At 46.7% G+C, this 27,483-nt stretch overlaps 2 protein-coding genes across 3 annotated transcripts in view; one reads left to right on the top strand and one right to left on the bottom strand.

Annotated features, from left to right (window-relative positions):
• The first annotated feature begins 1,557 nt into the window (after window positions 1-1,557).
• On the top strand, window positions 1,558-6,888 carry LOC135904630 (testis-specific serine/threonine-protein kinase 1-like). The gene is made up of 4 exons (XM_065435489.1): window positions 1,558-1,819; window positions 4,441-4,660; window positions 5,409-5,583; window positions 6,259-6,888. Exons 1-4 carry the CDS (start codon window positions 1,704-1,706, stop codon window positions 6,612-6,614), a joined length of 867 nt encoding a protein of 288 aa, XP_065291561.1. The 5' UTR covers window positions 1,558-1,703; the 3' UTR covers window positions 6,615-6,888.
• Window positions 6,889-9,889: 3,001 nt separating this feature from the next.
• The window catches only part of Uba3 (Ubiquitin-like activating enzyme 3), a 30,157-nt gene continuing 12,563 nt past the window's right edge, over window positions 9,890-27,483 (bottom strand). For both annotated transcript variants that reach the window (XM_065435483.2, XM_065435482.1), the window contains exons 9-15: window positions 26,087-26,189; window positions 23,545-23,658; window positions 16,446-16,536; window positions 16,042-16,123; window positions 15,356-15,456; window positions 13,105-13,223; window positions 9,890-10,066 (exon numbers count right to left, since the gene is read on the bottom strand). In XM_065435483.2, coding sequence (XP_065291555.1) covers window positions 9,966-10,066; window positions 13,105-13,223; window positions 15,356-15,456; window positions 16,042-16,123; window positions 16,446-16,536; window positions 23,545-23,658; window positions 26,087-26,189 — 711 coding nt within the window. In that variant the 3' untranslated portion in view covers window positions 9,890-9,965. The remainder of the gene's footprint in view (window positions 10,067-13,104; window positions 13,224-15,355; window positions 15,457-16,041; window positions 16,124-16,445; window positions 16,537-23,544; window positions 23,659-26,086; window positions 26,190-27,483) is intronic.

Below are 27,483 nucleotides of genomic sequence, written 5' to 3'. Positions count from 1 at the left end.
TGAGTCATACAGCACACGCATGCAAACTTTAATGCATTTCTAATGCGACTCCACCTACACTTCCCTCACAAGCATGGCGCCACGCTTGACGCAGTATGCTTCGACACTCGAACAGATTATCCGATCCTTTCTCTACACAAATAGCAAGGGCTGTTGTATCAGCACGAGCAATCGCACGCAGTGGATCGAGTCGTCGTCGTCTTTTATTTGTTGTCGTTTGTGAGGTTGACGCTTACTTGCACAAGCCCTGCGAAGTGCTTTTAGAGCGTAGCCCCGTTCCTGTGTTGAGCGTCGACGTCTTTCGGCGTAACCGCGAGAACGCGCGCTTTCGTCGTCGTCTTCTTCCACAGCTGGCTTCCTGACGGCACTGGCCCACTGCCAGTGAGCACGGTGAATTTCGTGCTCAAATTCTTTGACTCAACATATCGCGAAATTAAAACGCCACACTTCGCTCCGTTGTAAATGGGGCGAAGTGTGGTGCCACTGCCTCGCTAATCGGAACATCGCGAGAAGAAGCGTATGGGTAACGCGTGGGCGCGATTCACAACAGCCGCCGCAGACAACCTCCGCTCATGCAGCGCTTTGTGTCCATACAGACGATTCGCGCTACTCCGGCGCCATCTCGTAGCCATAGTCGCCGCAAAGCTTCTCGTGCGCGGCACTACGCTTTTCTTCTCACGCTTTGGCCACACCTTCCTCCTCGGCTTTTTTCCTCGCGCTTTATTCACTTTCACCGCTTTTTTTTTTTTTCATCCGCCGCTGCGGTCTGCGTTTGCTGTCATCTGTCGCTCTGCTTGTTAGCTCGGTTACGATGTAGGACGCCGACGCCGACGCTCGCCGCAGGAACGGACGTCTAAGAGCCGCGCTCTATTATTAGGTAACAGATCAGATAACGCTGATCATACTTTCTGAAATGCTACACTACAGAGTTATGCACAACAATGCACAACAGTGGTCGGATGATGCTGGGTACCACAGGTGGTTACTAAGGACTTACGGCATCTCTAAGCAGCTGAGCGAGGATTACTGTAAGAAGGCATGCAACAAGTTGAATGTATAATGATTACAGCAAGGTGCTATACGCTATGCGGAATAATTATTCGTCAATTTGTGCCACAGTCCAGCGTGCAGAACGCATGTTCCACGAAAGCGTGTGATTGAACACGTGGAGTTCAGAGATGGACCATTTTCAGTAAAAAATTTTTACACGTAACAGGCGGGAAGAAAAAACAGAAAAAAAAGTTACGACCACCGTACGTGCTCGACGCAAAGGTCGATGGTGGTCAATCCGAGAGCCACTTCGTTAAGTGGGGTGTTTGGAACCGAGCGTCCCGATTGTACGGTCCAACCTACTAAAGGCGCACCCGGGGCGCACTTTTTTGGACGAGCGGCCACGGATTGTTGGCTGTAGACTCCCAAAGGCAAGCGCGACCCGAAGAAATGAACCACGGAGCCGTAGCCCGCGCTGCTGGTGGCCGAACCGGACGCGTGGCCAGCGAGCATCGCGACAATAGAAGAAGAAGCCTTGGTGGCGCGATGCGGCGCATGCCCGCATGTTGCCCGTGGCTCGGGCTGAAACAATGGAACCGCCTGCAGCTGCCACCAGGTTTTTCGAACACAACGTGGTGGGCTTTCGGATGGTCGGTGTCTGCGTGGCCTGCTGCCTCCCCCATCTGCGGCCGCCGCAAAAGTCCTGAAGAACCATGAGCAGCGGAGCCAGGGAGCTGCCCGCGCGCAGCGTCTCCTCGGCACAGTGCCTCATTCGCGAGGGCTACACCGTCGGAAGGACCATTGGCGAGGGCTCCTACTGCCGGGTCAAGTAAGCCTCTCTCACGCGCCGGTCCCGCCGGGCTCGGGGAGGTGCCGCGCCCGGTGCGGGCCAGCCGGCCCAGACCGGCCGCTGCCTGGCGGACCTCTCCCAGATAGAAAGCGCTCCTTTCGTGACAGTTCTATCAAATATTAAGGGCCAATTTTTCAGATAATTTTGCTTTCTTGTCCGGAATTAGCCGTTAAGACCGCGAGGCTTCGTCTTTGACTCTGGTAGTCTTGGGCTCCGCGTCCGCCGGTATCGTCGACCGCGGAATCTGCCCTGTTTCTTGCGATCTCATTTGAGAGAAGGCGCTTTAGTGTGCAGTTTTCCGACTTCGCTTTTGCCCCGGTCATCGTCATATTACCGGTCGCTTTGCCCTGGCGATTGTTCCAGCCGCAGGAGCAGTATAGCTCGCGTGCCCTGGGTACTTCGGCGGAGACGTTAGCTCAGCAAGACTCAAATTTCAAGCTGGATACCGAGTGAATTACGGCTAGGTGTATACAACGCTTTGGAGCAACCCGTATATAGGGACACAGATTTAAAAAAAAAGGAAAAAGAAAATCGCCGACGATTACTGCACTGCTTAATCCGAAATTTGAGCGCACCCCTATATGCGTTTTTATTTCACGATATACTGATTGGCGCGGACAATCTGTCTCTTGCTGTTTTAGGCTTGTAGCGCAGCTCGGAAGAGCAAAAAAGGACGGAGGTAGGGGACTTCCTACGATTACCCCTACCTCCTTCCTTTTTCGCTCTTCCGAGCTGCGCTACAAGCCTAAAACAGTCATGACATACCAACTCGCCCAAACTGCCGCGCTTTTGACTGTCTCTTGCTGCACCTTTCAAACGGAGCGAACTGTGGTGCGACTGGCTCGCTAATGTGGAGATCGCAAGAGGCAGCGCGTGGATGAAGCGTGGGCGCGATTCACAGCAACCGCTGCAGAAGACCTCCCAGACGACGCGCGCTACTCTGGCGCCATCTCGTAGCGGTCGTCGCCACACTACGCTTTTCTTCACACGCTTCCGCCGTACCCTCCTCCTCCGCTTTCCTTCTCGCGTCTTTCACCCGCTTTGCTCCGTGTTCGCTCTTTCATCCTTCACTGCGCTCGTTCGCTCGGTGACACCGACGCCGACGCTCGCCGATGGAACGGACACCTAAGAGCTGCGCTAAAAAAAATGAAGAAACACTGACGCTCAGAAAATGTTTCATGTGCTTCTAGATGCCGTTCCTCGGGCGAATGGTAACAAAGCAGCGTGAATGGCTATGGGAGAAAATTGTACGAGTAACTGGTGTGGCTGAAATGACGCGCTGCATTATTAGTACATGCATGGTCAGTGAGGTTCTCCCAACAGCCGTAGTTGCAGTTGTGGTGACCCCGACGCGTCTAGAGGTGTAAACTTTGGTGTTGTCGGCTAACAGTTTTGAGACTATGCCAATTCACGCTCGGGCGCACTGTGTAGCTTCGAGCACAACATAGTCATCAGAACTTTTCGTCATTCGCGCGATCTCCAATGCCCACAGCATCGTACTTTTTGTTTGAAAGGCCTAGCTTAGGTTTTGTTCGGCAAAGTTCGATGCGATCGATAAACATCGTTCTGCGCGAACATTCCGGCGGAACACTGGGACATTTAAATGATATACCGCATTTTATTTGTTTTTTATTGTTTGTGAAATTGAGTCGGCCGGTCACTAAGGTCCCTCGTTGATGGGTTGTGGTGCTCTGTTTTCGACTTCCTCGTTAAACGCTCATTAGCGAAATTTCCACCGACTACGCTAGCAGCCTACCGACACGTGCAGGCAATTACAGGCAACCTGAAAAAATTGTTCCGGACGCCGTATTCGGAACGTCTGCAACTTCGCGCTCACAGTTCATTCGTGATTTTTAATACACTCTCACTGGTGGTTGGTGTATGCAAACTAATTCTCGTTTGCAGAGCAATTGACATGCCCATGCTTTGCTATGCCTTCCCGTTTCTCGACCCTTTGAAATGAAATTGTAAGTTTTAAAGTAGATTGGCTCTACAAGAAAGAGGACGTCTTATTTTTTTTTTCAATGGCGCATGTAAATTTCATACAACACGTTTAACCGCAGCGTTAATTTCGCCAACGGCGTTAGCCTTTAGAGCGACGAGGACTGTATGTACCATCATTCATGGAAAAGAGCACAGTCCAGACATGCAACCTAATAAAGATTATGTGAATGCATGTTAGTTCGGCAAGTGTACAATCTTGTGAAAGGCAATCGTGAACGAGTAGGAATCTGACAGCGTAAGTATGCCATGACGCTGGTTTCAGGCATTGGAGCAAAGCCTCTGTCCACCTTCAGCGTAGTATAAACTCGTAGGCATCCAAACATCGAATGAAATGTCCTCGCCGTGCGGTGATGACACAGCTGCATTCGTGACTAAGTGTTCAGTAACTTATACAGCTGTGACGAAAGATATCAAGAAACCTACTCCCACCTCTCCCCAACCCCCTCTCTTATCCATACCTCGCTACAGAAATAGCACCCGAAGAACGTTGCCGTCAAAGCGCATAACGAAGTCAATATGTTTCTAAAAGACGGGACGCAGCACCATTTTACGGCTCTGCCAGATTCAAACGTGGCGGCGGCGGCGATTGTACGCAGAGAGATATCGAAGGGCCAGGAGCGGTACGCGGTCAAAATCATCGCGAAGAACCAGACATCGTCGGACTTCGTGAACCGGTTCCTCCCACGCGAGTTGGACATCTTGCCCCGCATCGAGCACCCAAACATCGTCAAGGTCTACCGCATCCTGCAGGCGCGAGAGAAGGTCTTCATCATCATGGAGCTGGCCGAGCATGGCGACCTGCTGGACCACATCCGGGTGAGCAGCAGCAGTGGTGATTACTCCCTTCGTCGTGGCCAGCGACTAATTTAGCGTAGATCATACACTGCCGTCTGGCCCTCGCTAAAGAACTATACTTAAGTGCCTGCTATACGGCGTCAGCCCAAGAAGCACGACCCTGTCCCGAGATATTCCCTCGACGGAGACGACATAAAGGTTAGCCTTGACAAGAGAAGGGAGCGTGAGTGCTATCGGTCAGTGCTATATAGTGTCAGCGGGAGTTCTCGCTGCATCAAAAACGACAACGCATGTGTTGATCAAAGAGGCTGTAATCATTCTGCGACGCAACAGAATTATTAGTGTATGGCTAGCTTCCGCTATAGGAATACTGATTCTCGGGTCAGACGGGAGTGCCTTTGTAGAACCACATACTGCATTGCATTGAAAGCTTTTTTTTTTAAATATCCCCAAAGGCCAAGAGCCCACTCAAGCCCTATATATATAGGGTGCATTAGGGAAGCGTCAAAGCGCCGGTTTCTTGCTCGCAAATTTCATTGATGCCGAGAAACCTACATCAGCGTATTCCGGCAAGATTTCTTCGCCTATAAGTACACGTGATACTAGTGGTCTTTCAAAACTCAGTGACAGCAATGCCAGAAACGCGAGCATGTGCCACATGTGAGCACGAGCATGCTCTGTGGAAGACGCAGCAGCAGACTCGGCTGGAAGTCTTAACCGCAGTGCGCGTAGTACTGAACAACGCTCACTCCGTTCGCATTCTACACAGAACCACGGCCGCATCAGCGAGGACAGGGCGCGCCGATACTTCGGCCAGCTGGCCAGCGCGCTCAACTACCTGCACGCCAAGAACATTGCGCACCGGGACCTCAAGTGCGAGAACGTCCTCCTCAAGGACGAGAACACGGTCAAGCTGACCGACTTCGGATTCAGCCGCTTCTGCCGTGAGTGCAAGGCATAGCTTGCCGACTCCCTCGCCATGAATGGGTTCTTTCTGTAACAATGGGGCGAAGATGCGTATGACTGAATGCGTAACTTATTAATAGTATTTCACTTGTTACCATCATGCCCACAGCGGGGTTCTAGCATGTCACTTGTAGGCTCACGCTGTCAGTTCGTTCTCAAGGTTTTTGTCAGCTTTCGAGCTTGTGAGACAATACTGCTTTCGCAAGCTGCCTGAGCTTGACAACAAGAAACGTAATCAAAGACATATAGCACCAGTGTCCATGAGTAAGGTCGGGCAACGAGCCACCAAGAATCCGTCACAGGGGTTCTGTCAATCTGCTCATGAAGTTTACCGTGCTGCAGCATCGAATAAGGTTGTCCTCCGTAGGCTCGTTAAGACAAACGCGGGGACGGCGGGTCGAGCATGGTATAAAGCATCCGCTTTCCAGTCACCGAACTTGTGCGCACGACAAAGCGCCCCACATGTATATTGCTGAGAGAGTCGGGCTGCTTCCGAATGCGTGTCGACTCGTCATTACGCTCAACCCTAACCCGTTTTCCGCCTGGTTCTTGCAAAACAGCTCATATATATTTCCCTTTAAAAAGATACTTCGCGCCGACCACACATTTGCTCACCTCCCACGTCTCCGCACGTTCGCCTCGCGCGTGCGCAGATGACCCCAGCGGCAAGCGCGTGCTGAGCTCGACGTACTGCGGCAGCGCGGCGTACGCGTCGCCCGAGGTGCTGCAGGGCATACCGTACAACCCCAAGATGTACGACGTCTGGTCGCTGGGCTGCATCCTGTTCATCATGGTGACCGGCACGATGCCCTTCGACGACACCAACATCAAGACCCAGATCCGACTGCAGATGCACCGCGACGTACGCTTCCCGCCCAACTACTCGATCAGCTCCTCCTGCAAGAGCCTCATCCGGCACATGCTCGAGCCGGACATTGTGAAGCGCGCCACGCTCAAGCAGGTGATGCGACACCAGTGGCTCGAGGAAGGCGTCGCCGTGGCCTCGTGAAGCGCCCGGCCCGGGGCGCCGTGTGACCCCCGGCGAGCAAGCAGAGCACGCACCCCCTCACCGCCCCCGCTTCAACTCGCCTTCCGTTCGCTCGCTCTTGTGCCTCGCGTTGCAGAGAGAGACAATCAGGCGACTCAAAAGTGTGCGTGCCACGCGCCATTAGGACGCTCGACCGCTGGCGCGCAAGGCGCCGGCGATGCTAAATTCCCGCCCGCCATCGCAGACGCCGACAAGTACCACCCAATAAAGCCCATACCACGTTAAAAAAACACAAGCAAGCGGGTTCTCTGGTTTCTCTGCTTAAACGTAGGAGGCGACATGCCAAGATTCCGAGCTACAGCTGTGCCGCCTTGCCAGCTAGTTTACGACTATGTATAGAAAACGTATCTGTAGAAAAATATCGCTATGGGATAGCGAATGTGAAGTAACGTAAGGCGGCGGTCAGAAATGAAAAAAAGAAATGAAAATAAGTCGCTACCCACACGGCTTCTACATAGCTCACATAATGAGTGACTGACACGGTTCAGCAATTTGGCACGGTCGATCAGCACTGTCATGGCTGATCGATTCGAGCGTCGGAGGAGTGGCCTCCTAGCTTGAATGGCTTCACACAAGCAAGCCGCTTTCCCACGGGTAAGACGGCGAAGTCTGCGAAATAGCTCTTGTGCAAATGTCAGCGTTGTCATAACAGAACGATTCAGTAGCATAATGCCTGTCAATTTTATCTGAATGTTCATTCAGCGAATTCCCCAAGCAACAAGATGGCTATCGGGACTGTTCTTTCCCAGGCACCAAAAGCTCGTTACATCAGCGTTTTGTATTCTGCCTCCATGAGAAGGCGGTCGTAGCGGCCTGGGACTGAACCAGAGACCTTGTGCTAGGCGGTAGAGCGCCGTTCATATATCTACGATCTTAAAGGGACAGACATTCGTTCCACACGCGGATCGAGATAGCTCCGCTGATGGAAAGATCGTCTCTCTTTTTGACTGAAACGAGCGCCATTTTCATCATTGAACGACGATTTACAAATTTAATTCTTCACAAATTGCGTAAAATGACTTTTGGCGCCCTCACGCCAGTAAAAGCATGACGAAAGACAGGATGCCCTATCACGTGACCTTCTCTTAGTATATGCGACTCTTCGACCTTTTTTAAAATATCCAAATCTCTAAAAGCATGACGGAAGGTAGGATGCCCAATCACGTGACCTTCTCTTAGTATACGTGGCTCCTCTACCTTTTTTTTTAATTTAAATGCAATACATTCTCTTTCTGTTATAAGGTCTTTCTGCAACTTGCAATGCGCAGCTAAATCTTCGCTTGTTGCGAGTAAAAAAAAAAGCGACGGCATGGCCTCCGAGATCCGGCGGCGCACGCTGCAGCCCGTTCCCGGAGCCCATAGTGGTGCTGTGAGAACTTGCGCCCACGGTCAAAAAAAAAAAAGGAACCACATTGCCACTATAGCTAGCACTAGGATTTGCAGCAGCCAGAGAAACTTATTACAGCAACATCGTGTTTTGGGACGGAGGCTAAAAAAGTAAAGAATGCGGATGGACCGTTAATGAAAGTTTGCATTCACTCTTGCGAAAGTCGCCCATCGTTTTGCTTACCCGATTTGCGAGGCGGGCTATAGGCGTCGTTCTCACTTCTCAGTGTTGCTGGCGTCGGGCCTTTTTTTTTTTTTTGATTGCTCGAGTTGAAAAGTGCGGCTTACTTGTAACATGTATACGCGCTTCTGGAAGTACCCGCTGCGGGCGTAAATGCATCCGAGGATGAGAGCTTGGTTGCTCCGTAAAAAACTGGGTCCGTGAAAAATCGGTTGTCAGTACCCTTATAAGCACGGCGCTTACGGGGCCTGGTTTTTTCCCACGTGTGGTGCCGGGGTGCCAAAAGAACCCTCCCCCGAGAGAACTCGAAGTGGGAGACGAAGACGAAAACTTCCAACCCGCAAGACCAGATGCGGTTGGCGGAATGGGCTGATAGCGTCGCGGCGAAGCAGACGTCACGCTAGCCCACACCACTGGGGAAGAAAACTCCACTCAAACTTCACAATAAAAGTTTTCTCTTTCTCTCTCTCTCTCTCTGGGCGCGTATTCACACTGTTGAAGCGCCACGGCGCCACTCGCTCATATTCAGTAGCAGATCCACGAAACGCTGGCGAATTGCGGTATCAACGAAGACTGCGCATAAAAAAGGCACGCTGCCTCTTTTGAACTATATTTACAGCTTGCTTTAGTCCAGGGGGGAAAAAAGTCTGTGGCGATTTAGTGGTACATGCGCGAGAAATGCGTTATCATTACGTCGCATCTCTTTTTAGGCCTCGGATCTATAACCTAAGCTACATTCCGACACATTGCAAAGTGCTGTTCGGGAGCTCACCCGACACACGTCCTGCCACTGCAACAGAGCGTGGTCAATAGGAGACCACCGTCATTCTCCATCTCTCTCTCCCTCTCCCTCTCTCTCTCTCTCTCTCTCTCTCTCTATATATATATATATATATATATATATATATATATATATATATATATATATATATATGAGAAGCCCACACAGAAGGACAACACAGCGAGCTTATGTAGCTTATGCGAGTTTATCCACTAGTTGCTTTCACCCAGAAAGCACGTACTCGTGATGCCTGCGGCAGAAAGGATGTTCCACATCCGCCGCCAAGGTTTGTAAGTGGTGGCACTGGCTAACACTCCCAAGGTTAGTTCCAGTAGTAAAACAAACACCCAAGAAAACAGATGGGAAAAATGGCGCCGCGGTAGCTCGCTTGGTTAGAGCATTGTAATGCGAAGACGTGGGATCGCTCGCCACCTGCGGCAAGGTGTTCTTGCATCCACTTTCATTGCCATCAATTTATCGTGTATTTAATTCATTTAGCAAGTACAAGTAATTTCCTCTATGTTGTCCTTGGTGTATGTTTGCAGGCTTCTTATGATATGATTAAAAAAACTCGGGCACCTCTGTTAGCCCCCTTTCTTCTCGTTCATATATACACATCTCTCGTGACCTACCTGTACCACGTGACCGGCCTCCCATACCTTTCTTTTAATTTTGACGCCCTTAATGCTAACACAATAAAAACAACAGTGGGCATAAACAGAAGCCTTTGTGGAGCAATTATTTCGACAAGGAGACTTGTGCAACCTTTGTCCCGCACGTGAAACGGTTGCACTGTATTTCTGCTAATCTAGTTATATTCCTATTACGACTTATCTGCTTGGAAAGCAGCTACTAGCATGATAACACGCACACCAGACAAAAGCAATATCACAAAAATCAAGACCTCCACTTTATTAAAAAAACGACAAACACGGCAACACTCATACACGAGTTAAATAAATCGTCACTGCTCTTGTGGTTGTTTGAAGGAGATCTTGAAAACTATATACATAGGGTTGGTGACATCCACTACTAAGAGTTCTTGGCCGTCAACAAATCCAAGTTCTGCAAGCAGACATGAGAAACAAACATTATGTTTGCGAGAATGTTATACATGATGAAAATAGCTTGCCGTACATGACACACTGTGCTTAACTGCTCGAGGTCTTGGCACTAATTTATTTTGGCGACTGCCCAAGCACCATGAATTGAGACTTAATTCATGCAGAGCACGTCTTTATTTTACTCTCTCTCTCTCCATGGACGCGCATGAAAAAATGATATACGTGCTCTTTTCTCCTTCCAACGCTGCACCGCGCGCACAAGTGCATAACGTGGTGCACGCTTCACAGGGGAATATCGGAGCCAACACGCGACAGCCTGCAGAGTTGTGTTCAGAAACTACCACCCCATGATCTCTAATAAAATATGCTTACACCCTTCATTCACTTCAGAATGACAACTCCCCGACTTCCGCCTTCTTCCCTAGGAACACATTACGTGTATACGTCACATGTACCGTCAGCACAAATTGAAACTCAAACAGGAACGAACCGCATGTTACGCATAAGTATACATGAAAGTGCGCCGTGAAATCGCCCCGTAGCCGGTTTCCAAGCATGGAGCACAGCCCCAAGTGTATGTTCTGGAGGTTAAGTTAACACCGCCGGTGCAAATACACCTGAATCTGGAAATAAAATTTACGCATTGAAGTAGCTTCGGAATTCTTCGCGTTTGTGTTGATCACGTGTCCATTTCAAATCTGTCCTGTTATTATACGTTATTATACGTTACTGCGCTAATAAATCATTCAACGACCATTTCAGGGCTTGTTTGTCGTTCTGTCTTTCTCGTACATTTTTCCCGTACAAAAAAGTTGACGCTGCCGATTTCTCCAGCATAATGAATTCCAGACAATTTCACGCAGAAAGCCGATATTGCGGAAGACAGCGCCGCTGTTACGCCTTTAAAATTATGGGGTTTTACGTGCCAAAACCACTTTCTGATTATGAGGCACGCCGTAGTGGAGGACTCCGGAAATTTCGACCACCTGGGGTTCTTTAACGTACACCTAAATCTAAGTACACGGGTGTTTGCGCATTTCGCCCCCATCGATATGCAGCCGCCGTGGCCGGGATTCGATCCCGCGACCTCGTGCTCAGCAGCCTAACACCATAGCCACTGAGCAACCACGGCGGGTTGTTACGACTTTAGCAGTCGCCCAATAGTGACGAGCTGTTTGCACCTCACAATCGCGCGAGCATGAAGCGAGCGTCCTTATCAAGCCGCGATCTCGATGAAACTCTAAGCAGTGGGCTCGCATGCTACAAGTTCGCTGTATACCCTCGTCTTGGCACAGCCCACGGTCTTAAAAATTAGGGTTTCACGAGCCAAAACCACGATCTCATTATGAGGCACTGCGTAGTGGGGGAGACTCCGGCAATTTGGACAACATGGGGTTCTCTAACATGCACATAAATCTAAGTACACGGGTTGTTCTCGCATTTCGCTCGCATCGAAATGCGGCCGCCGCTGGCGGGGATTCGATCCCGCGACCTCGTGATTAGTACCTCCACACCATAGCCACTAAGCAGCCACGGCGGATTTGCTCGCGGACCGCATCCCCTCAAAAGCGCCAAACGTATTTCTCAAAAATCACGATTCATACGCTGTAACTACACTGATGTACCACTGACTACGTTTACATGAACCCGTCGAGATCCACTGCAAAGCTCGGCGGATGTAACGTGCCATTTTCCTTCCCTCGTTCATGGCACAAATTGGCGGTGTCCAAACCATGGCGGCCATGACGTACTTATGGCGCTCCTGCCCGTAGCAAAAGCATAGCCTTTAAAATCGGTGTCTATTTCTTAGAGGGTGCCGTCGCTAGGCGAGGATTTTGACACCACGGTTGGGGCGCTGGTTGTGCTCTCTCTCTCTCTCTCTCTCTCTCTCTCTCTTACATGACCCTGGTCAGCGCGGCGCAAAGTGCAAAGCCGCGCTCGGCCTCTGCGTGAAAAAGGGCGGTACTTAGTTGCTCCATAAGCGCCACGAGGAGGTTTCTCCGAGAGTGACGTCAGGGCCTCTACTCCGAAAGATTGTGCAAGCCGGCGCAGCCACATGGTGCGCGCGCGAACATTTGTTGACGCCGTTAATCGTAAGTCGCCGTGGCCGTAGAATTCTGTATTTCACTTTTTGGCGATGCCACAGACGCACACAAAAATATGGAAACCTTTGGGTAGCGACCTTTCTGTGGTATTTCCACAGTCGAGATTTCGAGATATTCGGAGTCCGGTGTGAAAACCTTGCGAGATAAGGGGGCGAAAAATACACGGAGCTGACACAGCGGCGGGAAACAAACGTCGACACACCCGACATTTCGGGATAGCAGAGTTCGAGTTAACGAAAGCTTTGCTATATCGTCGGCTGTGAACTTTTTGTCGCACCATTCGTAGTGCTTTCTTTTGCAACTGATGCGAGGCAACGTAAATCGTTGCCACACGTATATTGAATTATACGGTAAAAGAGAAATAGTGGACCTTAATTCATCCATCCCACAAGGCCACCACATTAGGATTTCTGGTTTCGTGTTGAAACTCGCCTGTATTTGCATCGGTTTTCAACCGATCACTCAGACACTCTCAATTAATTGGAAAGTATCACATCACCGCCGCTGGCCCCACAGATAATGTATAACTACGATCGAAATATCGGACGCGTCGATCCTTACTGCGTTCGATAATTCAGATTCCGTATGCATAGCCGCGTGCTAATTAAGGCCACCGATTTGTGCAAAACTAGCAGTACTTAGGTTCAACTGATAAGCCGCCAGAGCATGTTCGTCGGCCATGTCGACGGTGCCTCCTTGAAACCGATACTACAGAAGCCTCGTTGATCCAGTAGTCAACTGCGCAAAATCTTAAGTCAATCCAGTAAATTGTAGAGACTCAAACAGGAAAACTGCAACAGGGCAATTTTTATCAGCACTATTGACATCTTGAAGCAAATATTTAGAAAATAGCTCTCTACCACAACACGCATCTCAGCAACTGCACAGAACATGTTAGTTTTAGCAATGCGTGTTCTTTTTTTTCTTTCCTTACCCTTCAAGGTTTTCTTGAGATTTTCTTTCGTCCGCTTCTCAATATCGGGAACCGAAGGCATGTACAAGGTTTTGCTGCGTCCATCGACATTTGTAGTCATGCCTGGAGACTTCATCTGACTGCAAGACCAAACAATTTTGCATTTAAGAAAGAAACGGAAGCAGATGCACAGTGCTTGGCGATTCAGATGCGACAATCGATTCTCATGGTGGCCAACGCTTTTCCCGCCCCCGCTGAGCGCTGGAAACGCCGAGCTGATGCATTGTGGCATATGACGAATGTGGGGGGCCTTTGTGACGCATCGTGACTGCATTTGCCACTCCCCCCCCCCCCTTAGCAATCACGCAGTGCTCAACGTTGGCACTACAATCGCCAGCCACCATGTGGGCCGTTTATCGTGTTTGGATCACTGAGCAATGTACACAGCAAGTTAACCATTGAAAAAATGTTGGTCCACAGGTCCTTTAAATAGGAAACTTTAAAGCTGTGGTAATATGCTAACAGCGTGCTTTCGCATGATTGACTTATGGGGGTCTCATGTGCCAAAGTGACACATAGAGTACAAGAGATGCCATAGTGGAGGTCTGGATGCACCTAAAGCATGTACATGAGTGTTCTTGCAAAATTAATGCCACACTGAGTAAGATCGAACCCACAACCTTGTCATCAGTAGCAGAAGGCTGTAGCTACTCAGCCTCTTTGACGAGTAGCACACCGTTGGTATTAAATAATACACATATACACCCGACTTTCTTAACTTACGCAGAGGGTAGGGCATATGGCATTGACAGCTCTGAGGAAATGACCTCGCTTGTTTTGTTTTTCATGATAAAGTCAAATTACCAGTGTTCTTTATAAAAAACAAGGTCAACTGTTTCTGTTCTGTCTATACTGTATAACATAACCTTGCTCACTCCACAACAAGCCAAATGTATCTTTCTACAGGTCATCAACCCCTAATGATGATGATGAAGCAACATTTGCTGGGCCCGAAATGAATCGGTGGTGCACGCAGGCACCAGACGGGGTGGTTCCCTAGTTACGGGACCCATATGTTTCCAGCAGCTCCTGACCCCTGTCCGTCAGTGCGAGCTGAATCGGTAGGGCGGGGCTGGATAACAAGGTCTCCCATCGCTCAAGGTGTTGGGGATTGGGGGTGCTGGTGGGAGGGGGAAGAGGGGGGGTCTTGAGTTCTGTGCACTCTGCCAAGACGTGCGGCAGGGTGCCCTTTTCTCTTCTGCAAAAAGGACAGAGCATATCGTATTCCGCAGGGTAGATGCGGTTCATGAGTACGGAGTTCATGAGTACCCCTAAGATTACATCACTAGCGGTAGTGCTCAATTCACTTTCAACATCATTTTCACATAGATAGTTGTCAATTTCACAGAGCCCTTCTCTCTATTTAAGGGGATGCTAGAAAGAAAATTTATTTGAGCTGTGCCATAAGTAAGTTACTGTTCTACAATAACAAAAAATAAAGCCATTCATACTATGAGAAGAGGTCTCGTAAGCCAGAAGAGATACAAAAACCAAGAATCAGTAGCAAAAGCACCTTCAAAATCCCACACTAGCTCACCGTGACTGAACTTGGCAAGTTTCAAGTACTGCTACTGAGCCGCAATGGTCAAAACACAAAAAGCATCACTTCAATATTCACGACGTCACACCGACGTACAACCAATGGCGTCTCAGGGTTAATTTCAAAAAACTAACTTTGACCTTCATTTTCCCTTCTCATAATCAACCAATTACCATGGTATTAACGAAAATAAGGTCTTGAAAGAATATTTTACCAGCCTAATTTGATTTAGTGTGCCTTTATACAACGTTTTGCTAGTCATCACTCGGACATTAAAAATTTGCCTACTGCACACATTCCTTTTTAGATTGTATTTGAATCAAGGCCTTTCTTTCCCAGTTGTGTGTATTACACATTTTATATGCAAGCAAAAAACTTTGCATTAGTCACACGTTTTCTTCCCAGTGAATAAGGCCCCCAGTTGCCAAGCCTGTACAAATCTTATGTCCACATTTAGTGATGATGATCATGATAACAACGTCAATGAAGATAACATAACGAATGAGCCCTCAAGATCGACAAAATTAAAGAAACAAGTAAGAGGAAAGTTGCAAATACATCCTGCTTGCCTAGTGAACACACCTTATTCAGACACCCACAGTGACCTCACAGTGAAACATGCATGATGCATTTCCCAAAACATCTGCTACACATTATTCAGCTGCGACTTACTAATCATGGCTGTTGATCAGGTGGTCATAGATTTCTTGCAGCTTGGTCTCTTCAGGAAAGTGAAGTGTGACAGGAACCTGACTGCAGGCGAGACATTTTTCCTGAGTGGAAATCAGAATCAGAATGTTGGTATGTAAGAACAAGTGGTAACAATTAACATACTGCCCATGCAAAGAACTTGCAGAAAGAACTGAAGCAGCAAGCACGACATTGACAGAATCCTTATAATCCTTATACACAATCACAATCCTTATACCATTCAAGCTAGACAGATTTGTTGCTAAACAATAAACGAAAAAAGAAAAGAAGAAAACGTAACAAATGCGACCAATATAAGAAATTATAAGAGAAAATCTATAACTGATATGGTGCTTTCCATCGGTTAAATGAGCACTGCTGTTTATTATTGCAATAAAATGGAGGAACATATCCCATAAACCCACTGGTACACACCCAAAGGTGCAAATAAAGATGGCTCCAGAGAAGCAGCCATTATTAAAACATTATATTGGATATTCTAAATGTCACCTTACTCCAACTTGCAATCTCAAGCACCTAAGTCGCAACTATCGTCATTTGAATAAACGGAGAGAAACACAGCAGATTTTTTTATTGACTTCAGTAAATTAAGAAGTTCAATCACACAGCAGTTTATGCTAGGACATGAAGAAAAATATCTACTCAACATTTCGTTCAGCTTCAAAGGTGTACGTGTAGATGCCATCGGTGTCATTGAAAACCACATAGTTGTTCAGAGGGTTGCAGCAGCTGTGAAGACAACACAACATGGCATCTCATTAGGTCAGCCATATAACGGTACAAATCTGAAACGCTTTATCCCCATTATCTTCATGTAAACAATGTATGCTAATAAAAAATATCTGATATAACAAAGACATTTTTGTGATAGGTATGAATTAGTTATAAACTGCCAAGGTTTGACAGCAGTAATGCAGCAGACACCCATTTGTCGCACTGGTTAACTCCACTTTTGATGTCACAATTAACTCTGTGTTCGCATCACTCTGACTCGCAAGAAACAAACTATAGCAACATGCATGATGGGGCAGACTTTCTGTGACAACATTACCTGGTAGCGATCTTGAAAACTTCATTAACACAGACTGCAGCTATCACTGCGTTGGTTGATGCCACAGCGGGTATAATCCTCTTAACTACACCTGCAATGTCAACGGAGGTTAAGGGAAACAACATGTAGAACATGAATGTGTCATTGTCTGCACGACAACAAGCAAGAGAACACTCTTGATACCGTATTTGCATGAATCTAATGCACTTCTTTTTGCCCCAAAAAATGGGTCCGAAATTCGCCTGCGCGGCATAGACAACAGTCTACTGTCAGACAGTGTCATCGCTACCACGAGAGGCGGCAGACTGCTTTTTTTTGAAGGTTGCTGTAGATCCATTTCGTGCTCGACTGTGATCACTTTCAGAGGTACTGTCACTTCTGCGAGATTTCGCATGGCACGGTACCAGATGCACAAGTGCATAAGGTCACCAGCATTTCTGGCACTGCACCAAGCTCGCTATCTAAGCAGAGTGCCAAGAATGCTTTCTACCACATATCTTGTCAAACCCGATGCTGAGACATGTAATATCTGAGAAAGTGATAGCAGTAACTCTAAAGGCGATTGCTCAAAAATAACACCTTGTTTTCTTGGTATCTGAGGCTAATAAAGAACGAATGGTGATGATATGGGCCGCTTTCATTATGAAAACTCACTAAACAATGTTTGCCTTCTGTGAAAATTGACATTTTTTTTATTATTGCAAACGTAGGGCCATGCTATATTTTTCTTTTATAAATCAGGGGCATATTACATTCAGGTGCATGTTATAATCAGGTGCATGTTACAATCAGGTGCATGTTACAATCAGATGCACTTTCATTTTCTTACTTTAAGCACGCAAAAATTGGGTGCGCGTAAGATTCAGGGGCCCATTAGAATTGTTCAAATATTGGAATCAATACTTTAAATATGGTAGCCAATACTTTTCACTGCTGTGGCCAACCAGTGGTAGCTTCACAACATTTTTATTTAATTTTCATAGAGTCATGTAATAGTGGGACTTAAGGGTCCCTCAGACGGTTTGGACAAATTTTCTAGACGTGGAGAGTACAGCTACAGTAAAACATTCGCGCCACAATTTGTGTGATGCGTTTCACATTAGGGAAGCTGCAGACTACCCTCCTCCATAGCCTGCTTTTTCTCCTCAACTCATTCGCCGAGTGATCGCGACTAAGCTCCGCCTTCACGGGCTTTGTGTCATGATGGGACGTCATGTTGTCCACTTCTGGTTGTCTTGGAGACAGCGTGCGAAGCTTCTCCAAACTCTCCGCCAACCACATGGTACTCGATCCCAAGCTAGAGCTATCGAAGCAGCGTGCGTTGCGAACAGTTTGTCGCAGAGCCAAGCGTGTCTGGTATTCCGGTAACCACAGACAAGCTGGGCATCTTGAGGAATGGGTGGAGGTGCAAACTGAATCCCCTCCACACTAATAATGCTGTGATGAAGGAGTTTAGCATAGATGAACGTGAGCAGCCTGATCGGTCTGCATGGTCCAGTCACAGAGCTTAACCAGCCAAACAAAAAGCTAATATTGCTGTAACCAAGTCTGAAAGATTTTAAACATTTCGAAAAATGTGTTCACAATTTTGCTAAACATTTACACCAGCAGCAAAGTGGAATACACCAGGGTACTGCTATACGAGTTCTGTGTTTGGTTTAGCTGCGCCATCAAGTGGCTGCACCGTGCAGCAGGCCATTCACGTTTGCATACCTGCCAACCTGGCAAGATCGAAAATTGGGAGACTTATTCACGCCAACGGTGGGGGAGGGGGGGGGGAGTTGCATCAACTGTTTCAACTATGGTGGGACTAGATGGGGGGAGGGGTTCCACTCAAACTTTCAGGCAGTGTTCGACGAGTCCTTTTGCAGGACCTTGCAGTAGTAGACTTTGCTCACTTCAAAAATTTGTCAAAGTAGCTTTGCTCAAAACATGGTCCAGACTGATGGCCCTTCACTAGTAGCAGGTGTTGGAGGGTTGTGTTGCACATTGATGAGCGGAACTCAGTCCTACATTTTCGCGCCGTGCTAAATATAATAATATTTGGGGTTTTACGTGCCAAAACCACTTTCTGATTACGAGGCACGCCGTAGTGGAGGACTCCGGAAATTTTGACCACCTGGGGTTCTTTAACGTGCACCTAAATCTAAGCACACGGGCGTTTTCGCATTTCGCCCCCATCGAAATGCGGCCGCCGTGGCCGGGATTCGATCCCGCGACCTCGTGCTCAGCAGCCCAACACCATAGCCACTGAGCAACCACGGCGGGTGCCGTGCTAAATATCCTCTCACACTCTGCATTGCTATGCGGTATCACGAGTAAATACAATCGCCTTAGCAGCTCGCTGAAACATGTTTTCCATCAGTGTTTTTAATTTTTCCAACCATACACCACTGCATGTCCCACCTTTCTCCATTCAGAATGTCCTCTGGAAGACTGTACGCCTGTAGTGTGGCAAACTCAGCTTCAAGAGCATCTAATGCGTCTTCAGCAGATTCATTGGAATCTTGGGGCAGCAGCTGAGGGAAACTCTGAATAAAGAAACAAAGACTCGAGAGCGATGCATGTGAAATAAATTTCAGGTTGGCCACCTCCGCATTCTTCATAGTTGCATTTCATCAGAGTTGGGTTTCAGAGTTGCGCCCACATCCATAGCGCTTCGCCTCGTCACATTGCGGAAATATTTTCCATAGAAGGGGCCCAAAGTAGTCACTGCCACTAAGGGGTAGCTTGTGTTCGACAAGAAATCCCGTAAACAGGCACTCCACACGCATGATACTGTTGTCACACTTGTTCCGGAGAAAGTTCATTATGTTGCCTTGCTGCTCAGCTGTGCGAACATAGCCTTGATACTTCGCCATGGAAACGTACAGTTTCAAATCGCCGCTGACACCGTGAGACACGCTATTGTCGCATCCAAATGTTGTACAAAATGCAAAATGTTCTTTTCTTGATGTCAAAAAGCACGGAAATTCGGAATTATAAGTTTGCAAAAACTTTTGCAGATACCTTTTCTTGAGCTTTGATAGTGCCATGGCATCAAGCACACGAGGATTCTAACTTTACACGGTGCACCGCACACACAGCCCAGCCAACACTAATCATACACACAAGCAGCAGCAACAAGATGCACTATGGAGGAAGGCATGCATTAAATGCAAGAACTACATTGGCTCTAGTTTTGGTTGGCTTACTAGGCACTGTAGTCAGCTGCTTAGTCGATGATATCGATGGTGCCGGTGCTGCCGTTGTTGGTGATGCTGATGATTACGATGTGGCTGTAGATTCCGCGGTGCCAGTTTCGCAAAAACCATTATTGCGTGAACAGAGACCACTTTTTGGGAGATATAAAATAGTGATCGTACAATCGGAAAGTTCAGTCAAAAATCGGGAGTCTCCCGGGCAAATTAGGAAGGTTGGCAGGTATGCATTTGCACCTCAGTCCATCTCTTAATACACCCAGGCTCAGCCCACTTGCAAACGCAAATACCGAACACACGAAACATTATAGTGGTATATAGTAATCTCTCAGCGTAAAGTGACGGCCGCAAATGCGTCGGTGCTGGTGCCGATCGGATACCGCCAACCAGCACTGCAGCCACTCTGCTGGCATGTTTGCCTTGCAGAGGGACACAATGTCGCAGCTTGACATGTTGCCGAGCGCAACGTTTGCAGCCCACAACGCAGCTCGCGTAAACTGGGAGCATGCTGTAGCAGAAGCAGACAACACTTTCTGTGTGCCGAAAGTGCTTGAGTGTAGCGTTACATTGTCCTTTCCGTTTCTTTTTTATAGAAACAAATTAACTAACATTTGGACTATTACGAACAACATTTGTTCCCCCATAAAGTTGGAAAAATTATCAATGACGCACCCTGGGCAGCCAATCGAATAGCTTGCCCTACTGGAGTCATATGGTCACCTGACGTCGCTTGGTCAGGGGTGGCTGAAAGCTCAGGGGAGTGGCATGCCGCAATCGGTAGTGATGCACATATTTAAAACCTCCTAGCAAATTATGTCAAATATTGACATAACGAATCACGCAAGACTGCCGAAAATCATTCCTTATTTTGAAATATTGTTGTAATGAAAAACTTGTGTTTATAAGCCAGTGGACAAACCTAGGAATGAAAATGATGTACCTTGGCAGCAGGCGTGTGTACAGACAAAAATACTTCATCTCAAATTAAAATGTTTCACTCACTTCAAAGCTGCTTTATTTGAAGAAATCGGTGATTTTCTTCTGGCACATGCAGCACGCACAACCGATAAGGAATGCCTCTACATCTTCCACTTTGCGCAATACCTCATCGGGTACGTCACTGCGCCAAGCGATGAAAGTGCGGACTTTGTTTATGTGCACTAAAACATCAATGTTCGACACGATCTCATATTCTGTGTTTGGTGACCCACAGTCGAGGTTCCTTTGGGTCGTCATCGTCAGTGGAAACGTCGCGAACACAGTTAACAATCTCTTCAGTTGTCAGGTCTGCCGTCATTAATTGCTGCGCTGTCGCTCTCCACGTAGTCATCAAAGAAAGAGATGGCAGGCAGCAGTTCCACAGCCTCGGTCCACAGGTCTCCTGGGTTGTTGTCTATGGGCTCCAGGTCATATTGAAGCTACACAAGCGCTTTGACAAGCCCTGCTTTTCACCAGCTGTTGCCAATGGTGGATGTCTTAAAGTCCCACCAAGCTCCTGGGAGCATTTCCGCAGCTTGACGAATATTGATTGCAGTCAGCTGCTTTAGGTGGAGGTGGATAACCAACCGCTGCACAAGGCACTAATGAAATTTTGCGTTCACACTTTCTATAATGCCCTAGTCTAGGGGTTGCAGCAAGGACATGTTGTTTGGCAGCAGAAACTCCAACCGAATGTGCGTCAAGCAAACATTCACAATATGAGCAGAGCAGTTGTCAACAACCAGTAGAATTCTTCAGTTATCCATCCCCATTTGGTCGCTGAGTTTGATGAGCCACTCGGAAAAGAGTTCTCTGGTCATTCAGGTTTCCTTGTTGGCGGGGTAGTCGTACGGTAACGACATGACGTTTTTCATGCAGCGAGGCTTCGCGTACTTGCTGATGACGAGCGGTTTAATTTTCTTTGTACCTGTAACATTGCAGCAGAGCAGGACTTTCCCGTGGAAATGCCACTTCTTCCCCCCTTTGCACTGCTGCCCTTTGAAGTGCATCGTCCAGACTGGCAGGAGCTGACAAAATTATGCGGTCTCATCCACATTGAAAATATTGTCAAGACTGAATAACACAAGTGCTCATTAAAAATTGACTCCTCTCGGGAAAAAGTGAAAAGAAGAAATGAAAATTTAACGTTTGTACATGCATGACACAAACACCACAGGGGCACTAAACACGAAAATTTTCTGCCAGTCCTTTATCAGACGTATAAACCTTGTCAAAACATAATTTCCAGCAACTTCGCTTCTCCCTTCCTCAAGCTAAAACATGCGTCACTAACACAGTGACCACCCCTTTTCTCGATAAAGAAAGCTTCCAAAAGCTCACATGCCACAGTGTCCCTGCTTCAACCTAATGTCCTCATCTCGCCAAGCAATGGGGCACACTTGCAGCTATCGCAGCCTGCAGGCAGATGCGCATTTCCCTTGTTTTTTAGTGTTGCTGCTTGCCCTCAGCCCTGGTCATCCCCGAACCACTCGTCTGCCCCAAGTAACACCTCCTTGTTCAGTCTTGTTTATCTCCTTTTTTGTGTTCCCTTAGATTTACTATATACCAGGGTCTAACCAGCCCAGCAGCAAGCCTTGCTAAGCTATTTCTCCTGTTTGCATAGCCCCACGGATTGTGAATTGCCATCTACTATAAGCATGACAAAGCACCCAGACGAAATCAGTTCGTCCATGGCATTCCAGGAAAATTAAATGGACTGTCGGCGAGCTGAGCTTGTCCTTGGCACTTCTTACCCAAAAGAGGTGAACAAACTAATCTCACCTATCGCTTCGAATGGGTTAATAAATGCCTAAATAAACCTCAACAGATGCTGTCAAAACCCATAGAGTTGTGGATAGCTGTTGCAGGAAACCGGAGGGGGACGTCGCCTCCAGTCTTTTATTTTTTTTTTATTTTTTTCTGGCTTACCAAGCCTTCTCACATAATAGGAGTGGCCTCCTCACAGCTGAAGATGTGTAATTTATTAATAGAGCGTAAGTTAACATTCCTCAACAGTGCTCTTAATTTTTCACACTGCAAACAAACTATAACTATTCATGTGTATCTCTCGAACCAGTGTGAGCTAATGACAAAAACAAGGAGCAGTAACATTCAGACAGCATTGGACTAGAAACTGCATTCAATGAAAGCTTAGCTACTGCCACATTTAACATTGCGGCATGCTCAGCCCCACACATGTTAAAGAGACACACTTGAGAAGATCTAGTGCCAGTATGCCTTTGCAAGATTACATCAGCTTGAAGCCAACGACCATCTTGCGTAAGTCTAACAGGCAGAAAACAGCCAAGAACAAAAAAGGAAACTACCCTAACCCTGCACACCAAGACATTAGTTATCCAAAAGAATGCACCAGTTTTTTATCTGGCAAGAGTCATGCTTGCAGTAAAGACAGTTGTTGGCTTAACTGCGCACATACAAGTGCCCTCTTTCGTCATTGTAGGTTTAGGCCAACTCAAAACATGTCAGCACAAGTGGGCCAGTTTGCCTCACTGTTGCAACCCATGCTCGGCGGGAAATCTACATTAAATGTTTCTGCGCAAGTTTCATACAGCACAGTTCACAGCACCCTCGTGTAAGTTTTATTGTTGCACGGAGGACACCGTCCACATGCACTGAAACATCAACATGTCCCGTAACACCCCATATAGAGGTTCCAACTCCTGTTTCATGACCCGCTGGTGCATCTCATGTCATGAGCCACAGGCACACTGTGGCTTACTGGCTAGTCGCACACTTTTGCGTCTTTCTCAAGCGCCCCAGGAGACGGCATCACTGCATTTGTAATTTAAAGAAACAAGAACTTTTCCCCTGCATTATTTTTTTCAAAGGATATTGCTTCCACACTACAGGAAAAACCTGCATTTGTGAAATAAAAGCTTCACAGAGAAAATGACACTTGCCTTGTGTAAGCCTGTAGGTAACTCCACTGATGTTGTACTCGCTGGCGCGCTCAGTTGCTTTCTCGTGGATCCACTGAATGTGATCAGGATTGTCACCATCGATGGGAGTGTTGTCTGATTATGTGGAGCAGAGGGGAAAAAGAAAATGAAGGGCGTGTTTCATCAGCACCAATATTGTTTCTCCCGTGAATATCAGTGAGGAACTGCAGTCACTGTTCTCAGTTTTATAGCCTTTTGGCAACATTCCATTGGCAGGCACCATCTGAGCAACAAAAGTTGAGACCTGAGTGTCATTTTCTGGGCCTAAGAAATAAACTAAGCAGCTTGAAAGGAGAGTAAAAGTCAAGATCATAATAGCAGTACTGAGTTACCTTTACAATGTACCAACATGTGTAACAGCAGCGGTAAGGATTGACACGGCAAATTTAAGTTCTCTTTTACACATCAATATGGGGCCATAGTGGAACCTACCATAGACATCAATCAATTAGGAGGGCAACAAACATATTAAGGGTGTGCAAATATCTGATAGTAATTTCAAACACAAATAAAATAGTCTTTGCTGCTCAGTTCAAGAATTTATTATTCAAAATCGATAAATATTCATCATGTTTAATTCCATTATATTAGAACTTGGTGGCATCAACGAAACTGATCAAATTATACGGCAGGTCGAATTAAACAAGATGCAGAAGAAATGCCAAAACAAGCCATTGAATAATTCAGCAATATTTTCCAGATTATAACATGCCCCCCAATCAAATGCACGCCCACCGTCTACATGTCCAAAGTAGAAAATTAACATAGAAATGAAATGAAAGCTCCTAGACAAGGTAGAAACCTAATGCACACCCAATTGTGTAGCAAGAAAAAGTCGCAGTTTCGCCCGAAAGGCACACCATTGATTGCGATAGCAAATCAGTGGAAAGCTATATGAAGTAAGGATAGAAGCTATATCGGCCATACAAACTTGTAAACATAGGCATACTAACTAAATTAACAAGCATGGTGTCATGTGCACGCAAGCTAACATTAGCACACCTCACTCAATGACTGCAGAAACTCGCTGTCAAAACGCTGCAGTGAGTAAACGCAGCAGCAGCAGTGAGTGATTTGACCTTCATGCAGCCGCTCGGATGAGCGCGAACTACGATGTGAAAACATAGCGCAGCACGGACTTTGTACCCGTCGCAGGTGGCTTTCAAGATACAGCGGCCCAGCCGGGTGCACACGGCTGCCCAGATTTCTTTCAGAATCAGACCCTTTCAGACCCCTACAAGATATATTTGAAAGATTGCAAGTTTCAGGAAGCGTTCTTGTGAAATAATTGTTCAGAGGCGAACATTACAAGCCAAATTAAAGCATTCTGGGCGCTTTGTTGTCCACTTTTCCATTTTACATGTGCCTATGGCCCACATCATCAATTCAGACAAAATAGCTACATTGAAAATCTGTACTTTCTCTACCTCGCACATGAATTCATTCTTTTGTCAGTCACATTCTAAAGCCATGAAGGATACTGCAGGATAAGGTTCCAGGTTATTTCCGACAGCCTTGGTTTTTGTTGATGCATGCAAACACATCAACCCCTGTTGCCTAGTCATCACTGACAAACTCTGCAGACACACAGGGGGCTGTATGCAGACCCAAAACTCTGCGACTACAACCATCTGTTTAGCCCGTACACAAGATATCAAGCTTGATCGCCGATGAGGTCTAGCAGTTCAAACAAACTGATGCTGAGCTTCCCACAACAGCTTCCCACCAGCCACTCCACCAGCCGTTGGCAAATTTTCATCACAGCCATGCTGCCTAGGCCTAACCAGCTCTGCTTCATTGGGAGTCGGCAAACGAAGTTGTGGTTTGATGCCGAGTCTACATAAAGGCAACTTCCATCACAGCTGCCATGTTTGCAGCATTGCACACGCAGATAATGTCTGAAAAATAGAGCCACACCCTTTGCAGCAGCCGAAATTTTGGTTGCCATTATACACTGCCATAGTCCGAATAATTGTGCAGGTACAAAAAATTAGACTTCAGAAAATTTGGCCAGAGACTGCATTTGAAATTTTTCTAGCAGAATACATCCAAGCCATTGCAAAAATTTTTTTAATGTGCTTTGCAGTAACCAATACTCTACAGAGTCCCACATTTCTTGTTTTGTAGTGACAGGAGATCGCTCACTGAAATAAAAGCTGACCAACCAAATTTTATATTTACTTATTTAAAACAGATAGTCAGTTATAGCGTCTAATCGTTGTTCAAGTGTACCACCACCTTTCCAGAGCAGACGTTCTACCAACTGAGTTACCCAGGACGCTAACAAGTGGGAAGCGCATTACTCTTCTAAAATCTTTTCAATGATTGCACTGAGCAAAAAAATAAGCAGCAGATAAAATCACTGCCTTTAAGTAAATAACCAGAAATGGTTCGTGAAGAACCCTGCCTTTGGTTTCGTCATCGTTATGGAATTAAACCACTACCATTTTCCTGTTCATGGTCGTACACTACCAAAGTTCTGTTCATAAGGCCTATCACTGACCTCCAAAAGGCTTTTCCTTGGGCCACAAGAGGATCTTCACATATTCGATGCAGTGCTCCGGCAGCCGTGGAGTGTGGGCTATCGTGCACAGTGGGAAGTTAATCTGAAAAGGAAACATTGCCCCCAATTTTTAACAACAAATTATGGGGTTTGACTTCTCGAAACGGTACAGCGGGTAATGAGGGATGCCAAATGGAGTGCTCTGGATTAATTTTTACCACCTAGGGTTAATTAAAAAGACATAAGGTGAGAAATACTAAATCAGTTTAAACGGATAAGGTTTTCTTTGAAAACTCTACTTTTGTTAATCCTGCAATAATAAATTGATTTCAAGAAGAGGAACTGAAAATCGAAGTTCCATTTTTTTTTTCCGCGGCAGAACTTTAGTGGTAGTACTTCAGTGTGATGTCACAAATTTTAAATTATTTTCCTGTGTTTGGGCTGTCGTGATGCAGTAACATTCTCGAACTTAAGTTCAGCTCTTGGTTCTTTCAGAATACAAAGCAGTTCGTCTTTACCAATAAAAAACAAACTATTACAGGCCCAAACAGACACTGCAAAATCCATGACATCCACAATGTCTTGTGAACCATTTTGCAGGTAACTGGCTATCCACCATCGTTAGGGATTCTGCAGAGCGATACTAAGTAGACCAACATGTTTGTGTACGGTGAGCATTAGTGTACATGATACAAATGTGCAAGTAGTGACAGCAGCAAGGCAATGAAAATGGTGATGACAAGAGTATTCATCTTAAAACGTTTTGTGCGCAAACAGGGACGAAGAAGAGGAGCAACACAAGGACGAAGCGCTCGTCCTTGTGTTGCTCCTCTTCTTCCTCCCTGTTTGTTTGCGCACAAAAAGTTTTAAGATGAATCTGTTCCAACTAGGTCGACTCGCAGTTCTTCAGGCAAGAGTATGATGGCAACAGCAATGGCATGACGGATGATTTATTGCACTGTGAGGACAAAACATTACAATTTGTTCCTTACAACCCGAGCCAAGCCAGAGGCCTGAAAAAAGTCACACTGCATCTCGAAGCACTAGTTGCCATGAGGGAATGGCGAGAGGAACTGGAACTCTCACCTTTATAAGCAACTTGTTGCAACCTCATGCGACACACCCGAAGGACAATGGTAACGTTCAAGTTCAGATTTATTGCACATATACTAACAAAAATAATACAAAGCAAATAACCTAATGGTTGAGAATTATTGGCATGTTCTATTCCTGAATCCGTGTCCCGACGAAAATTGGTGCACGCGCACATTCTCTCACTATTTCAAGCGAATTGATGCTACGCAACCTGGCACATGCAAGATTTGTCTCAAAGTTCTAGTTGGTGTTGGCATGAGTGAAGCACTGTAAAAGCACACATACAATATGAACCCAGATAT

Source organism: Dermacentor albipictus, chromosome 2, assembly GCF_038994185.2.
Source record: "Dermacentor albipictus isolate Rhodes 1998 colony chromosome 2, USDA_Dalb.pri_finalv2, whole genome shotgun sequence".
Lineage (NCBI taxonomy): Eukaryota > Metazoa > Arthropoda > Arachnida > Ixodida > Ixodidae > Dermacentor > Dermacentor albipictus.
Note: the sequence above shows the minus strand (reverse complement) of the source record. Positions and strands in the feature narration are given on the sequence as shown.

Coding starts and splice junctions, on each gene's coding strand:
- LOC135904630 (XM_065435489.1), top strand. CDS start 1,704: ATGAGCAGCGGAGCCAGGGAGCTGCCCGCGCGCAGCGTCTCCTCGGCA. Junction 1,820..4,440: donor GGCTCCTACTGCCGGGTCAA/GTAAGCCTCTCT, acceptor GATTGTACGCAG/AGAGATATCGAAGGGCCAGG. Junction 4,661..5,408: donor ACCTGCTGGACCACATCCGG/GTGAGCAGCAGC, acceptor CATTCTACACAG/AACCACGGCCGCATCAGCGA.